This window comes from Belonocnema kinseyi, chromosome 3 (assembly GCF_010883055.1).
Source record: "Belonocnema kinseyi isolate 2016_QV_RU_SX_M_011 chromosome 3, B_treatae_v1, whole genome shotgun sequence".
Classification (NCBI taxonomy): Eukaryota; Metazoa; Arthropoda; class Insecta; order Hymenoptera; family Cynipidae; genus Belonocnema; species Belonocnema kinseyi.
This window is the reverse complement of record NC_046659.1, coordinates 50,091,847-50,116,821: the sequence shown is the minus strand read 5'-3', so window position 1 is coordinate 50,116,821 and position 24,975 is coordinate 50,091,847. Positions and strand designations below refer to the sequence as shown.

General features: G+C 36.8%; 1 protein-coding gene across 2 annotated transcripts in view; it reads right to left on the bottom strand.

Annotated features, from left to right (window-relative positions):
- The window catches only part of LOC117170177, a 44,174-nt gene that overhangs the window by 922 nt on the left and 18,277 nt on the right, over positions 1-24,975 (bottom strand). For both annotated transcript variants that reach the window (XM_033356756.1, XM_033356755.1), the window contains exons 2-5: positions 19,795-19,997; positions 18,640-18,772; positions 18,315-18,448; positions 17,960-18,155 (exon numbers count right to left, since the gene is read on the bottom strand). In XM_033356756.1, the coding sequence (XP_033212647.1) occupies positions 17,960-18,155; positions 18,315-18,448; positions 18,640-18,772; positions 19,795-19,983 (652 nt within the window). In that variant the 5' untranslated portion in view covers positions 19,984-19,997. The remainder of the gene's footprint in view (positions 1-17,959; positions 18,156-18,314; positions 18,449-18,639; positions 18,773-19,794; positions 19,998-24,975) is intronic.

The window sequence follows — 24,975 nt, the reverse complement described above, 5'->3', positions numbered from 1 at the left end:
TTCTGAACAAAAAAATACTTTAATATACGTATGAATCATATTCCTAGAATATCTAGAGAGTTCTGCTTAAAAACAGATTTGAAAAATTGCATCTAAAAAATTAATTTTTGAAAATATGAGATAAAATATCACATAAAAGAAAGGATAAAAGACAAAGATACAGAGAAAACATCAAATAACAGATAAGCTGAAAATACGATAAAATATGATATAAATAATATCGGTTCAGATAAAAATCAGATATACGATAAAATTCAAGATAAAATACAGTAAACCCGGGATTCAGGCCTCTCGGACTCAGACATTCTAAGAATTGATGCAACGCTGTGGATATGTGTGTGAGGAGCTGCGCGGGGGCATGCGGAGCTATAAGGCTCCTCACCATGTGATCCCCAAACCCGATCTTAAATTCAGTGTTGAATGTATAATGTAAAAAATTCTAATAACAGACAAAAAACATTCGAGACGAAGCATATAAAAGTTTAGATAAAGCATATATTAAAATATGAGATACACGTAAACGTATGTTTTAGATTTACTACATTTTAGATTTTACAATGGTTATTTAGGAATATATATGTGACGTGCGCCGAAGAAAGGACTAGGACTAGTATAGATGAGACGCGTAGATGCAGTGATGAGTGGTGAAAGGTGTTTCACAAAATCTCGAGATTTCAAACCAAAGCCCGATTTCTAGGGTACCTAATAACTTAATTATTAGCAATAATAACGTTTGGATTTTTTTCTCGACGGTGTCATTAAAAAGAGCAACTCAAATACTATCGAAATGTGTAAAAACCTCGATTTTTTTTTAGAGTAGGCCCCCTTTCTTCGGCGCAGGTCACACACACACACACACACACATATTCAGCATTCTTTGTCAACCGGACACTTCCTGCTGTCCAAAATTGGTTTGCCTTACAAAAATCGTGGTTACAATGTGGCGGCTTTATTTCAACGATTATGCTCCCTACAACTACATTTCCTTAAAATCGGCTTGGAAATAGTTATTTGGGGGTTTTCGAAGTCACTGATTACGATTATGTAGTAAAAAAATTGGAATCCAAGATGGTGGAATCAAATATGGCAGATTTATGCGAAACAATCTAGCATTCAGTAACTCCCATTGACGACATCGGCTTCTAAATTATTGCTATAAAGTTTTCGTGGCTACTAATCGAAATTCTAGAGTGGTCCATGTATTGAATTGTGCATTATTGATTATTTGTACATTACCGGAATCCACTTTGGATAAAATAAAAGAGTTTTATACTGATAATCCGATCAGCAGAATCATGCCCGGCTAGAAAGATGTTGTTTTTGTAAAGACAGATGAAGACGGCTGTCTCATACATAAACGTCTCCTTTTATTAGATTTGAGGGACGTTTCACAAGTCATAAGAATGTTAAATTGATCTTGGATGCTATTGACATTAAGCAGCTCTCGCAGAATTCGGAAAACCCTATAAGTGGTTATAAAGTCTGATTACAAGAAATCACTTGTAAGAATCATGATGTGAATGACCGTGAAAATCGTAAAACAAATTGCTTTCTTCATAAATGTGTTTTATTTTAAGTATAGAATACTTGACAAACCAAGACCATTTTTGAGAACCACACAGATCACTCACTCGTTAATTGTAGACATTTTTGTGAGATGTAAGATGTAATGTCTTCATTGAGTTATTCACTTTACTGATACGAAAAGATCGGACAACGATCTGTCGCGATTCACTGCTGCTCGCATAGTGGTTTTCTCAAACGACAAAGCTATCATCACACACTCAAACTGAGAAATCACGTGACTGCAAACATCACTTTAAATAATAAGGAAACGGAAAATAGCTTTGAAATAGGCGATATCAATAAATTGAATCATTTTCAATCGTAGAAAATCTCATAAAGACGAAACATCACAAATTTTAACATACCGCCCGCCTCGTGAGTGGCAACTGTACGATGAAAAGAAAAAGAAAACATTAAGTGCTTAATCGAGTATTTGTCAACAACAAACAACAAAAATTTAAAAGTTTTAGCCGTTTACCATAATCCACTAATTTTACAGAATAATTTCTTTTAAATCTAACTAATAAGCAATTTGGCAGGAATTGAGGCAAGCTTGCGAACTCATTAAACAAATTAGCATCCAGTCTAAGATTCAAAAGGAAATTTTTTAATTCCCGGTCCGCACCGTGAAATATCGTGCCATTATCACTGTACAAATGTACAGGTCTTTCTCGCCTTGAAGAAAATCGCTGAAAGGCGGCGAGGAAAGCGGCAGATGAATAATCAGAAATGAGTTCTAGATTGACAGCTTGCGTACAACATACGAAAAGCGCAACATAAGTTTTGTAACTCTTTCTGCCACGACCGGAAGCAAAGCGAACATTAAATGGACCTGCATATTCCACACCAGAATGTGTAAATGGACGATTTGGGGTTACTCTAACTTCAGGTATATTCCCCATAAGTTGTTGAGACAGAGCCGCTCTCTCACGTGTGCACTCCAGGCAACCTTTGATCAGTCGTTTAACCAAAAAGCGAGCTCCTAAAATCCAGTAACGCTGTCTGAGCGTATGTAAAGTTAATTGCTGACCACCGTGTAAAGATTGAAGGTGACAATGCGTGACGATAAGCTCACGTATGTGATGCCGCGGTAAAATGATAGGATGCTTCTTATCAAAACTGATAGGAGCATGCCGTAGTGTTCCACCTAACCTTAAGAGATTGTTGGAATCCAAAAATGGATTCAAACTTTTTAATAGCGAGTTAAATGGACTTTTGATTACACTCAAAACATGATGACTCTCTTGTGGCCCCTGTTGTAAATTTGATTGCGAGGGGGCTGCGTGGTGATATTCAGGCCATTTTGAGGAATGCAAAGTTAACCCAAGGTGGGCCTTGCCACCCTGAGGAATGCCTTATCAATTTTTCTGGCGTGATCTCCCCGAGTAGCGTAGTCGGCCGGATTATCTTTAGTAGAAATGTATCACTATTTCGCGCGAGGTACCAGCTCATGAATTAGGGAAACTCTACTGGCGACAAACACAGGCCAATTAGAAGGATGTTTTCCTAGCCAAGCCAAAAATGTAGGTACATTAAGCTAGCACCTCCACAATCGAATTTTTGAATTTTTCATAGCTCAGAATTTTGGCCTTTTTTGGGCTGCAATAAAAATTTTTGGGCTCCTTTACTTTTTTCAAAAAATCAATTTTCTTGTGGAGGTGCCAGCTTACATTAACCCAGCACCTCCACTTCTTTAAATCACTAAATAATAAAAATTCAAGTACACCAGAATTTTGGGCTTTTTTTGGGCTCTTAAAATCCGCAAAAAAAATTTTCCCCAAACCAACCCTTAACTTCCAAAATCAACACCCTTCAAAAAATTGAAAATTTTCAGTTATTTATAAACGGGATATTTTTGGGCTTTTTTGGAGCTCCCAGAAAATACCCACTTCGATTTTTGGGCTCCAACACTTTCAGTAAAAAATTAACCCCATTGTAACACGCAGATATGAAATTGTCAAAAAATAACTTTTATTAAATTTTAGAGCTTGAATAAAGTCTCTGATTTTTGGGCTCCTTGAAAATACACGCTACGATTTTTGGGCTTCAATCCTTAACGTCAAAAATCAACCCCTCTTTACCACGTAAATACATTCTTGTCTGCAAATAAACTTTTGCAACATTTTTTAATGGACATAGAGTCTCTGATTTTTGGGCTCCTCGAAAATACTCGATACGATTTTTGGGCTTCAACCCTTAACGTCAAAAATCAACCCCTTTCTACTACGTAAATACAACTGTGTCTGCAAATAAATTTTTCTTAAATTTCTCAATGGAAACACAGTCTCTGATTTTTGGGCTCATCGAAAATACCCGCTACGATTTTTGGGCTTCAACCCTTCACGTCAAAAATCAACCCACGTAGATACTACTTTGTCAAAAAATCAATTTTTCTAGAATTTTTGAATGGTAATAGAGTCTCTGATTTTTGGGCTCCTCGAAAATTTTTGAATTTTTCATAGCTCTGAATTTTGGGCTATGTTTGGGCTTTTTTGTGCTGCAATAAAAATTTTTGGGCTCCTTTACTTTTTTCAAAAAATCAATTTTCTTGTGGAGGTGCCAGCTTACATTAACCCAGCACCTCCACTTCTTTAAATCACTAAATAATAAAAATTCAATTACACCAGAATTTTGGGCTTTTTTTGGGCTCTTAAAGTCCGCAAAAAAAATTTTTCCCAAACTAACCCTTAACTTCCAAAATCAACCCCCTTCAAAAAATTGAAAATTTTAAGTTATTTATTAACGGGATATTTTTGGGCTTTTTCTGGGCTCCCAGAAAATACCCACTTTGATTTTTGGGCTCCAACCCTTACAGTAAAAAATTAACCCCATTGTAACACGCAGATATGAAATTGTCAAAAAACAACTTTTATTAAATTTTAGAGCTTGAATAAAGTCTCTGATTTTTGGGCTCCTCGAAAATACACGGTACGATCGTATCGGGTATTTTCGAGGAGCTCAAAAATCAGAGACTCTATTTCCAATAAAAAATTCTAGCAAAATTGATTTCTTGACAAAGTAGTATCAACGTGGGTTGATTTTTGACGTTAAGGGTTGAAGCCCAAAAATCGTAGCGTATATTTTCGAGGAGCCCAAAAATCACAGACTGTATTTCCATTGAAAAATTCTAGAAAAATTTATTTGCAGACAAAGTTGTGTTTACGTGGAAGAGAGGGGTTGATTTTTGATGTTAAGGGTTGAAGTTAAAAATCGTATCGGGTATTTTCGAGGAGCATAAAAATCGGAGACTTTATTACCATCGAAAAATTCTAGAAAAATTGATTTTTTGATAAAATAGTATCTACGTGGGTTGATTTTTGACGTGTTACAATGGGGTTAATTTTTTACTGAAAGGGTTGGAGCCCAAAAATCGAAGTGGGTATTTTCTGGGAGCCCCAAAAAAGCTCAAAAATATCCCGTTAATAAATAACTGAAAATTTTCAATTTTTTGAAGGGGGTTGATTTTGGAAGTTAAGGGTTGGTTTGGGGAAAATTCTCTTTGCGGATTTTTAGAGCCCAAAAAAAGCCCAAAATTCTGGTGTAATTGAATTTTTATTATTTAGTGATTTAAAGAAGTGGAGGTGCTGGGTTAATGTAAGCTGGCACCTCCACAAGAAAATTGATTTTTTGAAAAAATTAAAGGAGCCCAAAAATTTTTATTGCAGCCCAAAAAAAGCCCAAAAAAGCCCCAAAATTCTGAGCTATGAAAAATTCGAAAATTTGATTGTGGAGGTGCTAGCTTAATGTACCTCAAAAATGTTAAGGAATCTGACTGACAGTAAACAGGTATTTGATCCTATGACATTGTTTCCATGTTAAACTTAAATGGCTTAGTTAGCAACGCAGCTCTACACAACTCCAAAAGAGGAATTGATGCATATTTAACAGGAGCTACTTTAGATTTAGCCATTAGTAAGCAAACATGAGCCTCCTTTAAATCTTCACTAAGAATTCTAATGTAAACAGAAGCTGAATAAGCTTTTGACGAAGCGTCATGAAAGCCATGAAGCTCGAATTCAGAGTTTTTCTGCAGTTGTCGTGTCCATCTGGGGACTTAGTGCTTCTAATTTTTCCAGAGAACCATGATAATTTAATCATAGAATTTTAAGATCACCAGGTAGTCTGTCGTCCCAGTCGAGTTTACGCAGCCAAAGTTCCTGCATTAAAAATTTTTCCACTATTATGACTGGAGTTATCCAACCCATAGGATTATACAACTTAGCTATAAATGAAAGAACAATCCGTTTTGTTGGATTTTCAACTAAAGAAGAAGTCACTTTAAAAAGGAAAGAATCAGACTCAGGATCCCAAAATAAATCTAAAACCTTCAGCTGAGCATCCTTCGTTAACGGAAATTCGATAGCACGTTCGTGTTCTCCCGAGGGACAATATTCTAATAGTTCGGGTTCATTTGCGGGCCATTTTTGCAAATGGAAACCGCCAACTTCTAATAACAGTGTGACTTGAGCTCGCGCCTGTTTAGCCTCAATCTGACTATCTGCACCAAACAAAACATCATCGACGTAAATATCATTTTCTAATATAGTTTGGGCTACAGGAAATCTATTTTCTTTATCATAAGCTAACTGCTTAACCACTTTGTTAGCCAAATAAGGAGCACAGGCAGTACCGTAAGTAACGGTTAAAAGTCTATAAGCGACGAGCCGTTTATCAGGAGAAATTCAGACAATTCTTTGATAGTCGCAATACCGAGGGTCAACTAGAATTTTTCTAAACATTTTTTCAATGTCAGCCATATAAACAAAGCTATGTGATCTCCAATTCATGATGATTGAACCCAAATCAGCCAGATCAGGAATATACAGAGAAGAATCATTAGAAATAATGAATAGTTCAAACTTTATTTTAAGTATAGAATACTTGGCAGACTAAGACCATTTTTGAGAACTAGGCAGATCACTCACTCGTTTATATAGACAATTTTGTAAGGTGTAAGATTTAATGTCTTTATTGCATTAATCACTTTACTGATCCGAAAAGATCAGACAACGATCTGTCGCGATTCACTGCTGCTAGCACACTGGTTTTCTCAAGCGACAAGGCTATCATCACACACTCAATCTGAGAAATCACGTGACTTCAAACATTCCTTTAAATAATAAGGAAACTGAAAATAGCCTCGAAATAGGCGATGTCAATAAATTGAATCATTTTCAATCGTAGCACATCTCATATAGACGAAACATCACAACTTTAAACCAAATTCAAATACTCCCTATAAGTGACTTCGCAGAAGGATTATGTAACAAGTTATTGGTTTTAAAACTTCATTAATTTATCTTCAAACACCAGTCGTTGTACAGTAGGGACTATTAAGATCCTAAAGCTCGGGGCTTTGTACGAACTTACGAGGCCTCGACGCAGGTAGAAAGCCGGTATACGAGGCGGCGCCGTTCATACATATTGCGGGCGCTTGCACCGAAGAAAAAGACGATTCGGCAGTACCGAAAAGTACTACGGCGCTGAAAAGGGATTAGCCCACGGAGGCGCTGATATCTCAAGTCTGAGTATGTGCATGCCGAGTTTAAACTAACGATGACCGATCTTAAAAGGTTCTGGTGTACTTTAAATTTTAGAAGAACAATCTGTATGAGAGTGAAGTTCTCATTGTATTGGATTTCAATGAAAATGTCAAATATGTCATTCAAGATGCATTACAAGCGTAAGAAAATCTCAAGAATAAGTTTTAAATGGTTAATCCCATTCATCATAAAGAAGGCTTTGGTATCAAAGCTGATTGGAGTTTCAATGCAACTGCGCAAGGTAAAAGTGCTTCAGGCGGCATTGGAGCTCTATTCAAAAAAGAAGCAGCACGGAATATTCTTCTATGTACATTGATTCGTGTTCAGCGACCTCTCGAAGCCACAAGTAATCATTTCCAAGCCAATGTCAATCACTGTAAGCCAGCATGTTTGGAAACAACCCGCCATATTGGATCCGCCATTTTTGATTTTGACATTTTAACTGCAGAATTTCAATCAGTGGCTATGAAAACCTTATAGAAATCATTTGCAATCCGATGTCATAAATTGGAGTCACTGAATTCTGGATTGTTTATCATAAATCTGCCACATTGGATCTGCCATCCCTAGTATGCTGCTATTGAAGGAAGCCGAGCATGAAGTCGCCTTTACCCTATGTAAATGTATAGGTAATGTTTTTTTAATTTTTTTAACGCTGAAAAAAACTATTGAAATTATTCCATGACCTTCTCACAAAAAAACGAGCTTTCTTCACGTAAAATTTGTTGATAAATAACAAATATTTTAATCAGACGCCTGCTTAATTAATCCACGTACATGACAAAGCACAATAAATTTTCAGATGTGAAAACAAAATCTACGGTATGAGACAAACATTAATCATCCTTATATTTTATTATGAAATTTTATTTCAAAACGGTATTTATTTGCAGGTTTCTTAAATGATTTTTTTAGTTATATTTTCAAAAGTTGAGTAATAGGCACTGCACAAGAATTTTGCCATAGATTCTACTCTTATTGTAGCTTGGATTTTTCAACTTATAAAATTAAGATATTAATTTTAGGATAAAATAGCATTTGAAAAAAAACAGTTTTCGAAATTCAGCTACCATACCCACCCTTTTATATTTTTGAACCCAGTTTGTTACTGGCTATGGCTTGATGCCTGAAATAAAGGATTGTGTGTTTGTTCGAGTGAGTGACAAGAAATTTCTCGTTCAGAAAAAATTGGCTTTGTACAATTTAAATGTATAGTTTGCAGAATTTCAGTAAGAATTTGAAGAGATTAAAGTAGGCTTCACGAAATCCACATAACTCAGACCAAAACATTGATTTTTGGCAGGGAATAGCAATACCCACACAGTATGCGTTTCTGTTCACCATGAAAACGTAAAGTTAATGCTGAAATAAATAAATATGTAATATGTAAGGAACGATCCAGAGGTAATTTAAAATGGTCATCGCGATTGTTTAAAGTTAACTGTGTGCCCTGATGCGACAAGTTTCTGCCAATCAGGAGAATGCCAAGATTGTCCAGGTATTACTAAAATTAAAGATAATTTCATTCAAGCTTTTGATAGGGAGGATTTGGAAAAAATAAAATTTGATTATTGGCTGCAGGCTAACAGATTCACTTTAAAGGCGGTGATCATGAATGTTGATGAATTTGTAAATAATCTTTGTGAAGTTTTGCCTATGCTAAGAACCCATTATTCTCTTAATCTGAGATTTGAATTTGCTGAGGACTTTAAGTTTGTCCTCCAAAACTTCGCACAAGAATTTTACTGGAATAAGATCTGGTCACAGTATTTACAGAAGTTATAAACTATGTAAAAGATTCAGAACTCAATCAAAAAAGCATGGTAATCATATCGGACAATTTTAGTCATGAGCTATTTGAGCCCAAGCGGTTGCTGCGAAATATATGCAAAAGTCGAAACAGTTTTATGAGTAAGTGGGTGAATCGTTTCAAAGAGGTGAAAAATGTCGATGACTTCCTAAATCGCGGTTCTGTCCAAAATATGCCTCGAAGATGCCAAGCCATTATTGAAGCTGAAGGTGCTTGGACCTGCTTTTAATGTATTTGCATGAAAGTTTTCGATCAAATAAAAGAATCTTTGAAAGATTTTTCGTATTGAGTCTTTTCATTTTCTCAAAACAGAGACCGAGCTCTTATTTAACCGACTGTAAATGAAATTCAGCAAGGCTTAGCCTATAATGCTCCGCTGAAGATCGCATCCTGGATGCTTCATCCCTATTTTAGTAGGCAAAAAAGTACTGCAAGGAAATTGAAATAATTTTCAGTAGCAAAGAAGATCACGAAGCCACTGATAAAGATCTAAAAAGCAGATGCGAACCTGCAGTGACAATCAAAGGGACTTTGAAATATCATGCTTTTATACCTAATGATGATGGAATACTTCATAGTGAAAACAACTGTCACTAAAAAAACGGAAGGCAGAAATAAGAGCAGATAGAAGACCAGACACTAGCATAAAAATATTCCCGAGCTTTAATTTTAGTTAATCCATGAAACCACTTTATTGACCCGAGCTCTTATTAAATAACTTGATTTTCCAAAATTCAAAATTTGTTCAAAATTCATCAGTGAACAATTAAGTGAGCATTTAAATAATGGCAATCTTAATCCTGCAAGATGCAGAAAGCGATCAAATATACTAGCATATGTTATTACTTTTCGTAAAAACAATACCATGAAGGCGCGCCGGGGTGCTCGAGGGCCCGCGTCATGCGGGTACTGGAGTACTTAACGCTTATTTTCATAATACTTATCCGAATGATAAAATTTGTCCCTCATAAACTACTATCCAATAGCACAACACTTTGTCTGAGTTTAATTTAGATTGGACAACTTTCAATGCCGTAGGAGTGACAGAGATGGTAATAAAAGCACTCTCAGTGCCGCATTGTGCCTTAGAATGTAGGTCGTTCCCGCGTGAGTTGGACAACTACATAGTATGTGAGCTAAATGCTAGGGGTGTGCATGGCACGCCCTGCAGCTATCATCGGGAATTTCTTGACTCAAAATGTGGCGACGATATGTTAAGGTGGAAATGACACCGTCTTGGCATGCAAAAATGAAACCCTCCGTACCAGACTTCAATCCGGGCGATTCAGGGAAAGCAAACGTTAGGTCACAAGACATTGACTGATCCTTCACATTTCTGTGGAAGATACCATGCATCCTCTTATTGAGGAGCTGTTCACGAAAGTTTTTCTCTTGTGCTTTCTTAATCTGGGCTTTCAGGAGTGAGTACTCGAGATAGATAAGATTTGCTGCATTTTGCTCACCCCTAATACTGAAGTCAAGTCCAAGTGCTTCAGCGGAACGGAAGACTTAAGATGCATGCTTTTGTTCATGTGCATAACCTTTCTTGTCCCGATATCAAGAGATCTGAGCTCGTTCTTCGTCCATGGAATCACTCCAAATGAATAGAGTAGTACCGGGACGGCAAGCATGTTCGTTGCAGATACTTTGTTCCTCGCCGAAAGTTCGGAAGACCAAATCTGTCGGATGAGACCTTTGTATCTTCTTCGGAGAGTATCCTTTATAGATGTCACATCCTGAATGCGGCTCTGTGGCACGCCCAGGTATGTATAAGTCTCTCCAGCGCAAAGGTGTCGTAAGGCGCTTTTATCAACGAGCTCAGGATCTTCAGGGATGTCATTAAGTTTTCCTCGCTTCAAATAAACCTTGACGCATTTGTCTAACCCAAATTCTATTCCAATTTCCTTAGTATATCGTTCGACAATCCCCAGAGCTAGATGCATATGCTCTCTGTTTTTAACATAGATCTTAAGATCGTCCATGTAAAATACATGAGTGACCTTGTACTTTCGATCTGCAGGTTTGCCGCACATAACACGTCGGAATGGCGAAGTGCTAGAGATAGTGGCAATAATGTAAGGCAAAAGAGGAGTGGGCTCATTGCGTCGCCCTGAAAGACACCTCTCTGAAAGGTGACCTTGTTAGTTGTCGCACGATTTTTTCCAGATGAGATAGTAAATCTGGTTTTCCAAAGCGGCATCAATTTCTCTATGCACCCAACTATTTGCGAATGAACCTTTAAGATTTCCAAAACACAGATGATAAGTCTATGGGATGTCGAATCGAAAGCTTTCCGATAATCAATCCAGGCCACCGATAGGTCACGCTGGTAGAATGCTGCATCTTTGCAAACATATCTATCGATGAGCAGGTTCTCCCGACATCCGGCTACGCCTTTCTTTGAGGCTCGTTGTTCATACATTTCTTGCCACACAGGTTCAATTGCCCGAACAATCCTATCATTTAGGATAGCTGTGAATATCTTATAAAGCGTGTTCAGACAAGTTATTGGCCTGTAATTCATCGTGTCAGCTAAGTTGCCTATTTTCGGCAGAAGTATTGTGCGCCCTTCTACCAACCACTCTGGAATCAACTCTTACGACTTCAAATATGAGGTGAAAATACGGGCAAAATGCTGATGGGTTGAAGAAACCTTCTTCCACAAGAAGGTTTTGATACAATCTGGTCCCAGTGCGGAATAGTTCTTCATCCCTCTTAATACTTTTTTCACCTCCTCGGTAGTGATGGGTGGGCATTCTTTATCAGGTGTTATGAGGGCAACACATAAATCCTTGAAGCTCTTTATATTTTCTGAGTCTTCGTCCAGTCTATGCTGAACTTCGTAGACTTCTCTCCAAAATACTTCGACCTCCTCTGATTTGGGTGGGTGTTCGACAGTAACTGGAGGGTCTTGGAAGAGTCGAAATGAGTCAGAGAGAAACTGTTGATTTTCTCTGACCCACCTCTCCCTCCGCTCTAGACTTCTCTTAGCGTCAGATGGTATCCGTATTCTCTCAACAATATGCTGTCTGATGGTCAGCAGCTTTGACCTGTTAAGTGTGTGATAACGGGTCCGGAGTTCGCGCGCGAACTTTCGAACCTTGGCGGTAAAATTCCTGCTAGATGTGATGTAGTCAATCACACACTGAATGGGGGACGCGTACTGTCTTGCCCAGCCTATCTTTATGGCAAGTTGATGCATTCGTCGTTTGGTCTTATGATCAGCCGTTGGTTTTGTTTTATGGTTCGCATCGGCCAAAGCTCTCGCTGCATTATACACACAATAATTGATAGCCCAGAGGTTGGATTCTCTTGAAAAATATCCACGAAGCTCGTCATCCATTTCAGCCAGATATTTAGACTTGAGAGAAACCTTGGTGTTGATGTTTCTCCGGGTCGTAAAGCATCGCTCTTCATCTATTGGATGCCTGCCTGCGGTTGGTCTTAGTGTCGCCTCTCTTTCTCTGTTGCCAGCTTGTTCTAGCTGTGGTAGAATAGGCGTTCCGCTTACATAACCCCTTTTACGGAGTAGTTCAGCATGGTTTCGCAGACGTTGCTGCGAAAAGTGCGATAGCTCCGGGTGTTTCTCGCACCACAGAGCATGCAGTCGTGCCATGTAACCCCGTTCAGGGGCCACACGTGCATCGTAGCACACAGGGAATAACTGTCTCACAGGGAATAACTGTTTTCTAAAATCTATACCGGCTCCCGGCAGAAACGCGGTATTTCACACCTATGGTCACGTCTTAAGTACTTGAGATAAAGTACCACAGTGCACGATGAAATCACAACGAGAAGCTGGTGAAAACCTTGTGTGTTTTAAGGACACGAAGCGACCCAAGGATGACAGCTTTCTTCATCCATCTCGCAAGTGCCTTCGCATATTTTTTCCGCAAGGGAATGAGTTTAAGGTTACGCACGAGGGCTCGTTCCGCACCTCAAAAAGCCCTGATTACAACACAGAAAAACCGAAAGATAAAGCTTACATTAATTCCAGTTGAAAGATTCATCGCAAAAAAAATTAACTATGCCAGATAAACTTTACATGAATGAAAGATAATTTCCGATTTTAACTTTGCATGGATAATCTTTCGCCTGATAATCGCTCCATTTTTAATCGAGATGTAGCGAGAATTACGACGCCAGGGGTATGTATCATCGTTTAACTTCATTAAATTGGAGATAAATGGGGATTCCCATCTCGCAGTTAATTCTTGCGCTTTTTCTAAATGGTATTAAATGTATATTAAAAGTATGCTTAATTTTTAACCGATGTGAGTCTTACCTGCAGAAATTTTAACTGTTCCATTTTCTGTGTTGTTTTAAATCAGGAGACACTTTTGCCAAATAGCATGTAAACTTTAACAGCGGGAAATATTACATGCAACAAAATTTAACTTTAGTTTTTTTCTGTGAAGGACAATTACTTTAACCAAATAGTATACCCGGATAGTATGCGTTCTAGGTACTAAAAGCGTGCATGACACGCTCGGCACCTATCGTTGAGAACTTCTTGACATAAAATGCAGTCACAGTATGCTAAAGTGGAAATTACACCATCCTGGTATGCACAGATGAAATCCTCACTGCCAGAATTAGGTCCTGATAATCTGAGGAAAGCAAAAGTTTGCTCCTTCGACAAGGACTGACTTTCTACATGTCTAGGAAAGTTTATGTGCTTTTTCTTGTTGAGTAGCAGTTGGCGGAATTTATCAACCTGCTCTTTCTTTACTTGGGTTTTTAGAAGGAAGGCATCAAGGTAGAGTAATCCACTTCCCTCACTTCTGATGTTAAAATTCAAGCCAAGCGTCTCTGCCACCTGCTCCGCGGCTTTACAAAGGAAGACTCCTTTGCCAATAATCTCTTGTTACCTGACCATTTTTAAGAAAGGATCTCTGCCATTTTCAATTATATAAGCTGTACGTAAAACAATTCAGTTACGAAGACACTGGAGGTTCAGGAGTCCGTGTCCGCCTTGATGGAGAAACTCCTTCACTGATGTTACCTCCTGAATGCGGCTTTGAAGCACTCGCAGATATGTGTAGGTCTCATCAATGTCAAGATATCTAATAACACTTATATCTGCAAGCTCAGGGTGATGGCCCGATGGGAAAAGCCAATAATGTTTTTTTTTTATTATATCAATCTGGGCACACTTTTCGCAGCAGAGGTGTCCAGTATAATTTCATAGTGCGAGAGATAGAGGCAAAAGTGTGATTCAAAAGAGCAGAGGGCTTATGGTATTTCCCTTAAGCAAATCTAATTTTCTAAAGGGGCATCAATCTCCTTATGTATCTCACTATATGTGAATGAACCTTCAACCTTTTCAGTAGACAGATGGTAAATCCAAAAAATGTCAGAAAAAGTTTTAAGGCAAAATTTATGAACTAATGAAAATGTATATTTTTGATTCTACCCACTTTCCGTCCCAGATTGATTGTTTCTAAGAAAATCGCTATTGAAATTTAGTAAGAACAGCAGGCATGGGTCCTTTTCTGGTACATACATTCGAAAAGCGCATTACTCCGATAAATTTGAAACTACGTACACCTACGTATTTTGAAGCGCTGAGTACGAATATGATAGTGAACGATTTTCGGAAGTTTATCCAGATTAACATAAATCTTAAACGGAATATTTATGTTCCTGTAGTGTATTTGCAATAATCCTAAGAGATCGCAAATTCTCTTAAGCTTTTTATTTGGAGTGAAAAATTATATTCGTAAAATGTCTAATTAAAAAAAACATCAAAGTCGGTCAAGATATATATTACGAACAATAAATTCCCAATTCTTCCCACTGTGCACTGGTTCATTATATGAAAGCCATATCCGCATGCCAAAAATATGACATGTTACTTGCGAGATGGGTGCTAAAAGCTATTATCCTTGTACCGTTCTCTGTCTTCAAGACACACGAAGGTGTTCAGTACATGTTGTTTTGATTTCGTCGTCCCTTATCGCGACCCATCGTACGATCGAGAGAGGTGCCCATAGTTTTGAATTACCGCGATTCTACTGAGGGACGCTATCATTTTAATGACAAATATACAGGTTGTCTAAAAAGTCCCGGGACGGTTGGATATTTCCTCTGCTGGAATATGTTTAAAAAAAGTTTCAACGAGGAATTCAATGTTGACCTTCATTTTGACCTTGAAGGTCAACTTTGTTTTTTCAAATGGAAAACCCCTTTTTTACATCTGCAATCGATAGAGCGGAAAATTCTACATTCAGGTACGTACCCAAGTCATAGGTTAATTGTAACGTTCAAGGTCAGTTTGAGGTTATTTGAAATTAACAAATTTTTCCAAGAGGCCAGTGTAATTCCTGAAGTAAATTTTAACGAAGAATTCAATGGTGACCTTCATTTTGACCTTGAATTTGAGCTTCATGGCTTTTTGAAGGTTATCTTTGTTTTTTAAACGGAAACCCCCTTTTTTACATCTGCAATCGATAGAGCGGAAAATTCTACGTTTAGGTACGTACCCAAGTCATAGTCCAATTGTAACGGTCAAGGTCAGTTAGAGGTTATTTGAAATTAACAAAGTTTTCCAAGATGTCAGTGTTATTCCTGAAGTAAATTTCCACGATAAATTCATTAATGAGCTCTTTATTGATCTTGGTTACAGCGTTTTGAATATGGTAAAATCATGGAAATTTTTCATTAAATGTTCCAGGTGTTCTGTTGAAAGTTTGTTCCTCCCCGAAGAGTTATACAGTCCTATACCGTTTTTCGATATATAAGGCGATACCATAAGTCCTATACCGTTTTTCCATACTAATATTACGAATCGAAACTAAATTTACGTATTACGAGTACATACTTACTATCTTTCGCTAAAAGATTATTATGGCGCAAGCTAAACTTTCGGAACGAGAGAGGGTATCTGTATTAATGATGCGTGGTTGGGGAGATCGAGTTCGATCTTATGATCAAGTTCGTTTGCTTTTTGATTGCACTTTTCGTAATGGAGAAGGTGTAAATCCCGTCTCAAAATCAACAATTGAAAGAACTGTAAGGCACTTTATGAATCATGGATCCATCAAGGACCTTCAGAGAACTGGTCGGCCAAAATCTACAGGATCTGAGGAGATGTAGATGGACATAGCCCAAGCATTTGTTGAAAACCCACACCTTAGTTTACGTCGAGCTAGTGATGAGTGTGACGTTGCTCCTGAGACAGTGCGAAATATGTTAAAAACCATTAATTTCCATCCTTACAAAGTTCATCTGGTACAAGAGCTCAATGAAGACGATCCTGATCGTCGGGTTGAATTTTGTGAAAATTATCATGTTCAGAATTGTTAAAGATCCTCTTTTCTTGTGCAATACAGTATTTTCAGATTAATCTACATTCACTTAAAAAGGTGAAGTTAACAGGCAAAATTGTAGATATTGGTCCGACACAAATCCTGATTGGATGTTGGAGAGTCACGCACAATATCCACAAAAGATTAATGTTTGGACCGGTATCTTGAATGATACATTGATAGGCTTTTTCTTCATCGATGGTAATCTCAATGCCCGTACATATGAAGAGCTTCTCAGAAACCAAATTGTACCAAAAATAAGGGAGATTACAGGCGATAATTTTCAAAATATTTGCTTCCAGAAGGCCGGAGTAGCGGCTCATTACGGTAGGAAGGTTCGAGCATATTTGGATAATCAGTTCCCTCAAAGGTAGATTGGAAGAAGGGGTGAAATCCAGTGGCCTGCTAGATCTCCTGGTCTGACGCCTCTCGACTATTTTCTTTGAGGTTATTTAAAGAGCAAAATATACTCAACGAAACCGCAAAACTTAGACGAATTGCAGAATCGGATTCTGCAACAGGCTACTTTGATTGATGAGGAGATGATTCGTTATGCAGTAACTCATTTTTACAATCGCATAGCTTTTTGTCAAAAAGATCAAGGTTTTCAGTTCGAACATCTTCACTGAAGCGTGAGAGGCAAGGGGACTCACGCTAATCAATCACCCCTAAGGGAACAGAATTTACTACGTCCATGTTGTCACCAAGATCAATACAGAGCTCACCAATGAATTTCTCGTTGAAATTTACTTCAGGAATTGCACTGACCTCTTGGAACACTTTGTTAATTTCAAGTAACCTCTAACTGACCTTGAACGTTACAATTGAACTATGACTTAGGTACGTACCTGAACGTAGAATTTTCCGCTCTATCGATTGCAGATGTAAAAAAGGGGTTTCCATTTAAAAAAACAAAGTTAACCTTCAAAAAGCAATGAAGGTCAACTTCAAGGTCAAAATGAAGATCGCCATTGAATTCCACGTTGAAATTTACTTCAGCAATGACTTTCACTTTTTTGAAAAATATTTTACCTGAGGAAATATCCAACCGTCCCGGGACATTTTAGAAACCCTGTATACCTAAAACAGCAGTATAACAAATGACTCTGGAAACACACACAAATATATATATCAAACTTCGTAACATGAATTCGTTATTCTAAAATGGATTTAATTATAACATTGGTTTTATATTTTTTGTTTGGTCACGGGTACTTTTGTGTACAAAGCTTTAAACTAACAATACTTGAACTAGGTTCAATATTCAAAAACGAACAAAAATGTCAATGATTTTTTATGCGCAACAACAAAATTGAAAAAGATTCAAGGGCTAAAAATCATAATAAACTTGTCAAGCATTGGTCTATTTCACATTAGCTTTGTCTATTTTTTATGAAAATAATGCAATCATCAAAAAATTGTATCAAAATAGTGAAAATCTAGTGAAAATGAAAAGTAGGATACATCCTCGGAAAATTTCAAATACATGTAATTTTAAAAGTTTTCTGATAACTTGGTTTATTCGACAATTTTTTTGACATGGTCACCCTTCATTAAGAAACTATTTTCTGGTTTTTACAATTAAAGTTTTTATTAAAGTTTTTTTAAAAGTTTATAAATAAAGTTTTTATAATACGGTAGTAATTGAAGATATAATTTAGAAGATATTGATACTGAATAAAAAATCGTTTAAAATTAATAAAACTTTCAAAAAGGTGGACTAAACTTACCCGTGACAGTCTTTGACCTAACATCAGCGTAGTGCTTATGTTGATGATAATCCGGAATAGTTCCATCACATCTGATTTCTAATTGACCATTTTCACTAGAATGTAATTCGGATAATTTTATCTTTAATTGTACACTAGATGACATCAAATCCTTGTGACGTTGGTGGGGATTATAATTCACATACTGAAGATCCACCTGAAGTTTAATATGAATTGTCAACCAAACTGAAATTATCTGGCCCAGCTCAGTATGTCAAAAAAGTTGTAAGTCTTGCATTTTTTTATTTGAAAATTTATTGAAAAATAACCAAGGAACAGAATATTTTATTTGTATAATAATAATTATATGTTTGACCTCCTTTTCATTAATCAGCCACGTTAAATGAGGCGCTGGGTGTGCAGGAGAAGAAGAGCAATTCGCATTTAAATACTCCCCCATGAGATAAATGGACTTATCTACATTTATTACTGGATCCTCAGTCTGGGGTACTGAAAAATATATTCCAAATTCATATTTGATATTGAAAATACCTCAAAGCTATATGAAGTTAAATTGAACAGAAAACTGAAATTGAAATCTACTTTTCACTAATACAAATAAAATAAAATTGAATTAGATTAGATTGGTTTTACTGTTATTATTACACAATGAAATAGTCTAATTTAATTATGAAGTATACCGATCACTTCCATCTTCACTCTTGGGGACTCTTCTTCATAAATTGGGGAGACAGTGGAAACTTCACACGAATATAATCCACTAGCCGGAAAGCCAACCTTTTTCAATGTGATTGTCTTGCCATCAGGCGTATACTAAAAAATAAATCAATGACGTAAAATCATTAGGAAATACTTAAATCTTTATAACAACAAAAGTCCTCTGAAGGTGAATCAATTTTCCATAAAATAAAAGATAAGTATCATTTTCATTAAAACGCTCGTATTTCAATCTTTTCATTAGCAATCAGTTAATAAAATTCGTTCAAACTGAATCTCATACGCGCATTTGTTATAATATCGATTTTATCTGGAGTAGCCTTATTTAAATGTCACCCGGAGAGGTATTTACATTACAGTTCATCAGACAAGCGAGACTGTTATAAAAATATCCCCCCTTTATTTTCCCCAGACCTACTTATTTTTTATGAATGAATGCAATAACCATTTATAATCTAATTTAATCGCAATGATAATGAGAATCAATTTTGCGTGAGACAAATAAATACCGTAGATAAGCACCTAGAAAACATGTATAATTTTAACGTATGTATTATCGTTTCGATTCATGGAACTTTCAGATATATTTTTGAGTTAAGTATTTTAGAAACATAAGGTCATTGTGGCCCTTATAAAAAGGTGATATTAATTAATTAATTAATTTTTCATTTTAGAATATGTGCTTTGCCTCTTATAAGTAAAAATGTAGCGGCTTGTGCCCGACAATGGAAAAAGTTCAATTTCAAAACGCTTAAAAAGCCATATCCCGTTTTAAATTAAGAATGAAGGGTGAGTAGCTTTACCTCACTAATGCGCGGTTAACCTTAGTTATTTGCGTTATTACTTTTTGAATAGCGTAAGAAATTTCAATTACAATTACAGACCTGTCATTTTTTCTGCCATTTTTATATCAGGTCCTGAATCATGTTTCAATGTAATGATCCAAAGTATGACCGCATTTAAAAATTGAGTTAGGAAAGGATTTAGGATCGGATTTGGATATCATTTTTCTATAGAGTAGTGATCGCAGTAAAAATAAAAGTTAACAACATGTGTATTGTACGTACTTTTTTAGCCTTTTCACTATTAATCATTCAATAATTAATATATTTACGTACCTCAAGGTTGTGTACAGAGATCCTAAACGGTGGACTTCTATCCCTTATATACTGAAGTATCTTAGTATTGTCCCTAAGAAATTCCACCTTACGAAGGTTACTGTCAGAGACATTGTGGTTACAGGTGAGATTTACGTCTGTATGAAGCTTTACATAATGCGGCGCATCAAGCTGTACGTGCATTTTCATCGCACATGTTGTATCTGCAAGTCAGAATTGATACTTTGGCAAACCAGAGTTCAGAAGTTTTTCCCTTTACCTCAATACGTCACTAATAGCTAGTTCATAATACTATAGACGGTATCGTTCACGAATGATATTTGGCGACATCTTTACGACATCTTTACGACATCGTTACGGCATCTTTATGACAACTTTACGACATTCTATGTCCATGTCGTTACAGTGTCTTTACGATATCGTGAAGACATCGTCAGATCATACGACATATTTACGATATCATAAAGGCTGGTGACCTTCTCAGCACGAAAACAAAAACACAAACCCAAGACGACTCTCTCGGCTCCAGTTCTACTTCCCCCCTCTCCCAACCCTCCCTTATTAACTGAAGTTTTTGGTGGGCCTGACGTTAGAACTACAATCTCCACCATATGACGATTTGATACTTAACTTTGACATGATTTCGACTCATAAAATAAACTTATTGCATAAAGGTGTTAGTTTGGCGCATAATCTAAACAATGAATAATACAAACTACAAATGAGTCTCGGAAAGGACTCGAACTTTTAATGACAAAAGGCATGCACATGGAAAATCTAAAGGTCATGTTTCAGGCGACGAATGGAGACTGGGTGTTTGGAATGCTAGGGGAGTAAATGATCTAAAGGTAAAAGAATTACGTGAAACTATGGACGTGAGAAAACTAGAAATTTTATGTGTGTCTGAAACGAAGAAAAAGGGATGCGAAACCAAAGACATAAAAAACAGCGTGTTGAAAGGCGGATTTGAAATATGGTCAGGAGTAGACTGTGAATCACATGGTAAACAAGGAGTAGGTCTGATTTTGAATGAAAGAGCAAAGCAGCATCTCGGAGACCACGGTTTCGTGTCTCCCAGACTGCTGTGGGCTAGAATGAAAGTAGGAATCAGAAGACTATTTATCATAGCATGCTACGCACTAGTTGATAGTGATCCTAGATAAGTAAAAGACGCCTTCTGGGACACTTTAAATGACACAATAAACATTTGCGAACATGGGGAAAGAATAATTCTACTAGGAGACATGAACGGTTGGATGGGCATCCAAAATCAGGATACAGAAAGAGTATTAGGTAACTTTGGGGATCCAACAACAAACTATAACGGAGATAAATTAGTTCGTCTATGCTTAGAAAGGGGTCTGTTCATTACAAATACTTGGTTTAGGCATAAAATGATCCACATGTACACCTGGTCTAAAGGAAATAGCCGCAGTATAATTGACTTTGTTGTTGCGGATGAAAGACTTAGAGAGTTAGTCAAAGATACAAGGGTCATGAGGGGTCCTGAATGCAATACTGATCATTACCTTCTGATCTCAAAAATTAATTTAGATCTGGGATGAAGAAAAAAGAGAAGCAAGAAAGCAAAACAAACGCGAATCAAAATTGAGAATCTTCAGAAACCGGATGCGCGAATAGATTTCCAAAATAAGATAATCGAAAGCATAGATAGGGCAACATGGGAGTACCGTATAAAAAACAAAGATATGGAGGGCTCCTGGACAATGTTACGGGATATCCTTGTTAGATGTACGATCGAAGTGTGTGGTACCGCAGTTGTAGGAAGAATGTCTGGTGATGCGTGGTGGAATGATGAAATTCAGGCTGCCCAAAAAGCAAAAAGAAAAGCGTACAAGAGAACTTTAAACATCGCAGGTCTTAGCAATGAGGAAAGAAATAGACGTACAAATGATTATAGACGCGAAAACAGGATACTTAAACGATTAGCTAAAGAAAGTAAAGATACAATTAGAGCAAAAGAAGAGATAAAAATACAAAACGACTTTGAAGGAAGCAGGAAACTACTTTATAAAAAAACGAAAGGAAACAAAAGTACAGAAATTGCCAACATAAGAAATAGTAGGGGGGAAATGGTATATAATGCAGACGGAATACTAGAGGCTTTCAGAGACTATTTTAGGAGACAGTTCGGAGATGAAGCTATAGGACACCACAACTGCGATGTTGAACACGATGCGATGAAAAACTCAATTGAAACAGTCTGTGTCACTGAAGTTAGGGATATAATTAAGAACTTGAAAAACGGTAAGGCTGCCAAGGTAGACGGTATTAACGCTGAAATGCTTAAACATGGTGGCGAGTACATACCACATAGAGTTTGCGAATTGATAAATTTATGTTTCGAGATGGGAGACGTCCCAGACGATTGGAAAGAAGCGATTATCGTACCAATATACAAGAGGAAAGGAGATAAAAGCGAGTGAAATAATTACAGAGGGATTAGCTTATTAAGCTCCGTGAGTAAAATATATTTAAAAATACTTATTCGTAGGGAAATGAAAATAACAGAAGCAAAGATTTGGAAAGTCCAAAGTGGGTTTATGCCAGGAAGGTCATGTACGGATCAAATATTTGGCTTAAGGAAAATAACAGAAAAATGTTTGAGAGTAGGAAAAAAAGTTTTCTGTGCATTTGTTGACCTAGAAAAAGCTTTTCACAAGGTAGATAGAAGTAAACTTTGGGAAGTCCTGAAAGAGTATGGAGTCAATGGATGGATCCTACAAGCTATAAAAACAATATATGCAGGTAGCAACGCGAGTGTAAGAGTGAATGGGAAACTGAGTGACTGTTTCGATATTACCCAAGGAGTTAGGCAAGGATGCGTTATGTCTTCATGGTTATTTATATTATTTATGGACAAGTGTTTAAGAATGGCTCTCTTCGACGAAGAGGTTGTGGGTCTCCAAACAGTAAGGGTACATGGGTTAGCGTTCGCAGATGATAAGGTTGTTATGGCAGAGTCTATCGAAGACTTACAAAGAATGTTGAATAAACTAGATGCAAGCATGAAGAGCATGGGCCTCAAAATTAACGCAAATAAAACAAAAACTATGGTGTTCGAAGGAAAGAGTGAGAAAGCACTATGCAATATTTTATTAAATTATGAGAGAATTGAACAAGTTGATAAGTTCGTATACCTTGGTAGCTTATTTACCAGGGACGGGAAGATAGATGATGTACCGACTGTACTATACGGTAGCGAGAGATGGAATTATCAAGAAAAAGATAAGAATAAAATTAACGCAATTGAAATGAGATTCATGCGCATAATATGCGGGAAAACCCTTATGGACAAAGCAAGTAACGAGATAATTCTAAAAAAATGTGGTGCAGAAGAGACTTTAGTAGACACATGGGAAAGAAATCGGTTAAGATAGTTCGGACACGCTGAGAGAATGCCAAATGAACGACTAACGAACGAAACAAGTGTATCAAGGTAAAGTAAATGGCAGCGTGTCCAGAGGTAGACCGCGGAAAGAATGGTTAAAATGTGTGAATCAGACCCTAGTTGGAAGAGACATAAGAAGTCACAGAAACACGAGAGCCTGCATAAAAAAATGCATGGACATAAAAGAAGCTAGAGAAGTATGCCAGGACAGGAAAGTATGCCGGCAAATAGTTTATAAAAAGAGTGTCAGTATAGTGAATGACGCCTGAAATAAAAGACCTTGGCCACTCATAGACCCAACTGGGGAACCTTACACAACGACTTCGTGAGGTTCTTCGCTTGGGGTGATTGCTAGAGAGATTGATCAGTAACCTGGGTCGGAGCAGTGTTGCGGAACGAACGTGTTATTTACTTAAATAGCACGAGAATTCTGGATCAATCTGAAAAATCTCTATACCTTCCACTACTACCTTCTACTCCTTTCCCCTACCGAGTGAGTCACGCCTACCCCGAAAGGGAAATGGCTTAATGGTGTAATAATAATAATAATAATAATAAAGCCTCGGTAAATAAATAATTAAACCTTGGTGGCTCCAAAGAGCCTCAGTGGCTCAGATGGTTAGACACTCGGACTTCACCTCTGAGGTACGGGGTTCGATCCCTGAGCCGGTACCTCTAGAAATTTTTCAATGTACCTTTACCGAGGTTCTGGTGGTTCGGAGCCCACCTTAAGCTGTAAGTCCCTCCATCATGTACTTGACAGTAACCCAGTCCGTCAATGATGGGGTAAAAACCAGGCTTTGTCCAATATGTCTGGGCAGACTGCTCTCATCAGATCACTTGATTGCATTATAAAAATGCGTCCGTGACTGATGATATATACCGGGACAGCCCCGTGCAGAAATGATCAAATAAAAAATCCAACTCTAACCAAAAATGCCTTCGACATGTTGGGCAGTATAAGCCTGTGACAACATTTCAACACTGAAATTTTTTAATAATAATAAATAATAATAATAATAATAAAGACGACTTAAAGACATGGACATAGGATTTCGTAAAGTTGTCGTAAAGATGTCGTGATGATGTCGTAAAGACGTCACCAAATTTTGTGCCCACTGGGTTGGTATATATACAGACTATAATGCTTACTCAGTTTATTATTTATTTTTCTTCATTTAAGTGATTTAACTGATGCAAAGTGACAGTTATTCAAGGCAATTATAATATAAAAGTAATACTTAATATATTAATGTTTGAATGGTGTACATAATCGAAATGATTAATCAAAAATCCGAATTCCCGAATTACTACGGACATAATTAACTAATTTTTTCTTATATTCTTAGTTCAGTAAAATGGCAATACAAAGTGATCCATTATTTTTAGTCCAGATATAAATTCTATATTTTTAGAGGATTTACAGAATTATTTGCGTTCACGCAATTTTTCACAAAAATCAGTCGTGAAATAAACTTTATAACTTTTTAAAATACCTATTACATTATGAAAATTTTATATAATGAAAAAGGAAATAAAATTTATCAGGAAAATTATAAATAATTTAACTTCAAAATTTTCTTATCGAAGAGAACAAAAAATCAATAAGAAGCTGCATTAGTTTTATCAAGATTTAAGTATACTGTTTCACTCTCACAGTTTATTTCGTTACATTTTTCACCAAACTGTTATCATAATTAACACAGACGCGCAAGTTATAAAAATTTATTATCAGAGATATATGTAATAAGATATTTTTTCAATAATTC